General features: G+C 43.8%; 2 protein-coding genes across 3 annotated transcripts in view; both read left to right on the forward strand.

The window, feature by feature from the left end:
- Positions 1-3,559, forward strand: part of ttc1 (tetratricopeptide repeat domain 1) — a 4,136-nt gene extending 577 nt beyond the window's left edge. The window contains exons 4-10 of the mRNA XM_034890897.1: positions 67-187; positions 694-754; positions 845-957; positions 1,174-1,210; positions 1,298-1,446; positions 1,946-2,000; positions 3,298-3,559. Of these exons, the coding sequence (XP_034746788.1) occupies positions 67-187; positions 694-754; positions 845-957; positions 1,174-1,210; positions 1,298-1,446; positions 1,946-2,000; positions 3,298-3,434 (673 nt within the window). The 3' untranslated portion in view covers positions 3,435-3,559. The remainder of the gene's footprint in view (positions 1-66; positions 188-693; positions 755-844; positions 958-1,173; positions 1,211-1,297; positions 1,447-1,945; positions 2,001-3,297) is intronic.
- A 449-nt stretch (positions 3,560-4,008) lies between these two features.
- pfdn1 (prefoldin subunit 1) overlaps positions 4,009-4,521 on the forward strand; it is a 5,357-nt gene continuing 4,844 nt past the window's right edge. For both annotated transcript variants that reach the window (XM_034889852.1, XM_034889853.1), the window contains exon 1: positions 4,009-4,076. In XM_034889852.1, coding sequence (XP_034745743.1) covers positions 4,044-4,076 — 33 coding nt within the window. In that variant the 5' untranslated portion in view covers positions 4,009-4,043. The remainder of the gene's footprint in view (positions 4,077-4,521) is intronic.

Below are 4,521 nucleotides of genomic sequence, written 5' to 3' on the forward strand. Positions count from 1 at the left end.
TGTGCGTGTGCGTGTGTGAGAGAGGATATATTTAAGAGATGATGACTTATCCATTAACCTTTGCAGCTGTAGTGACCGGCTGCAGGAGGACTCAGACTCAGAGATGAAGGAGGACACTCAGCAGGAGGAGTTTGACAATGATTACTTGAGGGAGGTGGAGAAGGAGCTGACAGAGGAGGAGAAAGAGGTAACACTGGTTTACATGGACTCCATCTGTGTCTCTGTGTCTCCATGTCTCTTTGTCTGATGGAACAACATTCTCTGAAACTGGTCCTGTATTGTGATTATTTACATGGAGTCTGGTGGAGATATGCTGCTCTATAAATTCTAAAAGTAGTGATTATTTACATGGAGTCTGGTGGAGATATGCTGCTCTATACATGCTAAAAGTAGTGATTATTTACATGGAGTCTGGTGGAGATATGCTGCTCTATACACGCTAAAAGTAGTGATTATTTACATGGAGTCTGGTGGAGCTATGCTGCTCTATACACACTAAAAGTAGTGATTATTTACATGGAGTCTGGTGGAGATATGCTGCTCTATACACACTAAAAGTAGTGATTATTTACATGGAGTCTGGTGGAGATATGCTGCTCTATACACGGCAACCCGGGAGTGTTGCCGTGAGCATTGAGGTGTCAGGTGTGATGTTGTAAACCAGAGATATTAAAACCTTCCGTTCTGTTTTAGAGTCGCCGACAGCAGAGTTTAACTCTAAAGGAGAAGGGGAACAGCCAGTTCAAAGCTGGAGGTGAGTGACATCCTCACACTTTCGCGTGTGTGTGTGTATGTGTGTGTGTGTGTGTGTGTGTACAGTATGTCTGACCTGGTTCTCCTGCAGACTGGGCGGCGGCAGCGCGGAGCTACACGGAGGCCTTGGGTTTCTGTCCGGTCTGCTTCAGCCCAGAGAGATCGGTGCTGTTCTCCAACAGAGCTGCTGCTAGACTGCACTTGGTAACAAGCTACATGCTAACTAGGAGGCTAACATTATAGCAACATGCTAACACAAAGGCTATCAACATGCTAACAACACGCTAACACAGAGGCTATCAACATACTAACAACACGCTAACACAGAGGCTAACAACACAGAGGCTAACAACACAAAGGCCATCAACATGTTAAAACAGAGGCTAACCTGCTAGTAACAGGTTGTTTCCTTCCTGCCAGGAGCTGAAGGAAGCTGCGATCACCGACTGCTCCAGAGGTGAGTGATGAAGTCATCGTTTGCGAGATGATGTTATCGTTAGAGTCCAGTTAATGCGTAGTGATTGGTTGTGTGTGGTTGCCGTAGCGATTGAGCTTAACCCAGACTACGTGAGGGCGCTACTGAGGAGGGCAGAGCTGTACGAGCAGACGGAGAAGCTGGACGAGGCCCTGGAGGACTACAAGAAGGTCCTGGACCTGGACCGGAACCAGACCAGCGCCAGACAGGCCTGCATGGTGAGTTTACCTGCTAACAACATGCTAAAAATATGCTAACCACATGCTAACAATATGTTGACAATATGTTAACAATATGCTAACAAACATGCTAACAATATGCTTACAACATGATAATATTACGGTAGCCACATGATAAAAACACGATAACATCATGCTAACAACATGCTGACATGATGACAACTCTACACGCTAAAAGTAGTGATTATTTACATGGAGTCTGGTGGAGATATGCTGCTCTTTACACGCTAAAAGTAGTGATTATTTACATGGAGTCTGGTGGAGATATGCTGCTCTTTACACGCTAAAAGTAGTGATTATTTACATGGAGTCTGGTGGAGATATGCTGCTCTATACACACTAAAAGTAGTGATTATTTACATGGAGTCTGGTGGAGATATGCTGCTCTATACACACTAAAAGTAGTGATTATTTACATATAGTCTGGTGGGTTTGGTGACAATCGTTCTTTCCACCTGTCTCCCTTCCTGTCTCTCAGAGGCTGCCTCAGCAAATTCAGGAGAGAAATGAGAAGCTCAAGGAGGAGATGCTGAGTACGTACTGCACCTGAACACACCATTTATCATTAACTCATCAATAAGTCCTCGTCAGATTTATTCATAGAGCTTTTCACAATAAAAGCCTGCAGTCATTAGAGAGGTGAACCCATGTATAAAGACACATGGATACGGCGTGCGGCGGATGCCCCGCACCGCCCAATGAGAGAGCTCAAAGCGCACAAAGCAAGATGATGTCGCTAATCATTATGTCATGCTACTGGCTAGCTACAAGCTAGCGCTAGTACTACCCTTACCCGCTAAGCCCATGGTGGCGCTGCTGGTGCACAATCTGTTTTCGCATGATGTTTACGCATGAATAAATGATTATTATGATGAACGACCGTTTATGACACGGCACCATCTGTTCCACAGTAGCAGTCTGCCGTTAGCCTCCACCGGAAAGCTAACGCTAGTTTAACTAACAGTTAATTCGGCTAACCGCGAGCTGACAGCTTGTTTCAGTCTAAAATAACGTTACTCAAACTAAGCAGCTACAGCTAAACAAAGACTTTACAGTAATAATAAAGACAAGTATTGAGCGATTATATTTTAAATGTGCACAAGTAGAACTAACATAACAGCTGTTATAAAGTCTGGTGGAGATATGCTGCTCTATACACGCTAAAAGTAGTGATTATTTACATGGAGTCCGGTGGAGATATGCTGCTCTATACACGCTAAAAGTAGTGATTATTTACATGGAGTCCGGTGGAGATATGCTGCTCTATACAGGCTAAAAGTAGTGATTATTTACATGGAGTCTGGTGGAGATATGCTGCTCTATACACGCTAAAAGTAGTGATTATTTACATGAAGTCTGGTGGAGATATGCTGCTCTATACACACTAAAAATAGTGATTATTTACATGGAGTCTGGTGGAGATATGCTGCTCTATACACACTAAAAATAGTGATTATTGACATGGAGTCTGGTGGAGATATGCTGCTCTATACACGCTAAAAATAGTGATTATTTACATGGAGTCTGGTGGAGATATGCTGCTCTATACACACTAAAAGTAGTGATTATTTACATGGAGTCTGGTGGAGTATATTTTACATGCTGTCTCAGCTAGCGGTTAGCCAAAATAGCTGTTAGCTAAGCTAGCGTTCGCTTCCTGGTGGAGACTACTGACAGACCTCTGCTGTGGAACAGATGGTGCAGTGTTGTAAACCCTTGTTCATCGTGACATCATCTGGAGGACGCAGGATGGACCGTGTCCCGATACGCGCTCAGATGTCCTGAAGCACTTCCTGTGTGTCTGACCTCTGACCCCTGTGCCCTCCCCAGGTAAGCTGAAGGATCTGGGCAACATGGTGCTGAGACCGTTCGGCCTCTCCACCAACAACTTCCAGGTAAACCAGGACGCCGGCACCGGCTCGTACTCCATCAACTTCGTCCAGAACCCCAACAACAACAACAGATGACATCACACAGCCAGTGATGACATCACAGCCCTGCAGGCGACCCCGTTGCTGATTGATTAGCTCTTTGTTTGTGTTGAGTCAACCACAGAGATTTGTTTTGTATTGAAACTGTGTGAATAAAGTTAGTTGGAATCCTGACATCCTGGTCCTGTCTGAATGTCCAAGGAAACGCAGGCGAGACCCTGAACCCGCCCCCCCCATTATATGGTCAGTGGGGGGGGGGCGTTGGGCGTCCTTCCTCTAATAATATATGGTAGGGTTGTTTCTCACTTCAGTGATATTTATATTATGGTTACATTTGCTAGATTATTTAATTACATATTATTCAGTTTAATTTCACGTCACATTGCAATATGTTTCGTACTATGTATTCACGCTGTATATTTTGGTACTATGGCAACCCCACAGTACTTTAATACTTTTTATAAAATGAAGGCCACTTTATATTCATTCAGTACTTTTTACACATTATCTGTTGTTTTTACTGTGTATATATATTTGGTAAATGTATTTATATTTAATGATATGCATATATATTTATTTATATACAGTATATAGAGTTGCATATTTGCACATGCGCAGTGTGTTTCTGCTTCTGTTGTGGAGAAGATGGCAGCGCCTATAGACCTGGAGCTGAAGAAGGTAGCTATGATACAGTCCGGCGTTTCCTGGGCCTACCCGGGCCAACCCGGTCCTAGACAGGCCTACCCGGACTATGTGTTACCTGCAGCGTGGACAGCTGGTTAATAATCCGCCGGTTAGCAGCATAGTTAGCAACACTGCAGCTAACAACGGAGCTCACTGTTAGCTTAACCCACGCTACACCCACACGCGTACGCGCTGTGTACCGGCTACACGTTTTGGCTTAACGATCAATGTTTCTGATATTTATTGACCAGACTAGGTGTTTAAACGTCAATTTTGCTATTTTACAACCATGTTTTAGTGAATCAAAGGAAAACCGTCACCAAACCCACCAGACTCCATGTAAATAATCAGGACTTTTATTATCGTAAAACACACTTCATTCAAAGGGGACAGAAACTAAATAAAACTACCAAAAGCCGTCTTGGTTCATCTTTCCACT

Source organism: Etheostoma cragini, chromosome 13, assembly GCF_013103735.1.
Source record: "Etheostoma cragini isolate CJK2018 chromosome 13, CSU_Ecrag_1.0, whole genome shotgun sequence".
NCBI classification, from domain to species: Eukaryota; Metazoa; Chordata; class Actinopteri; order Perciformes; family Percidae; genus Etheostoma; species Etheostoma cragini.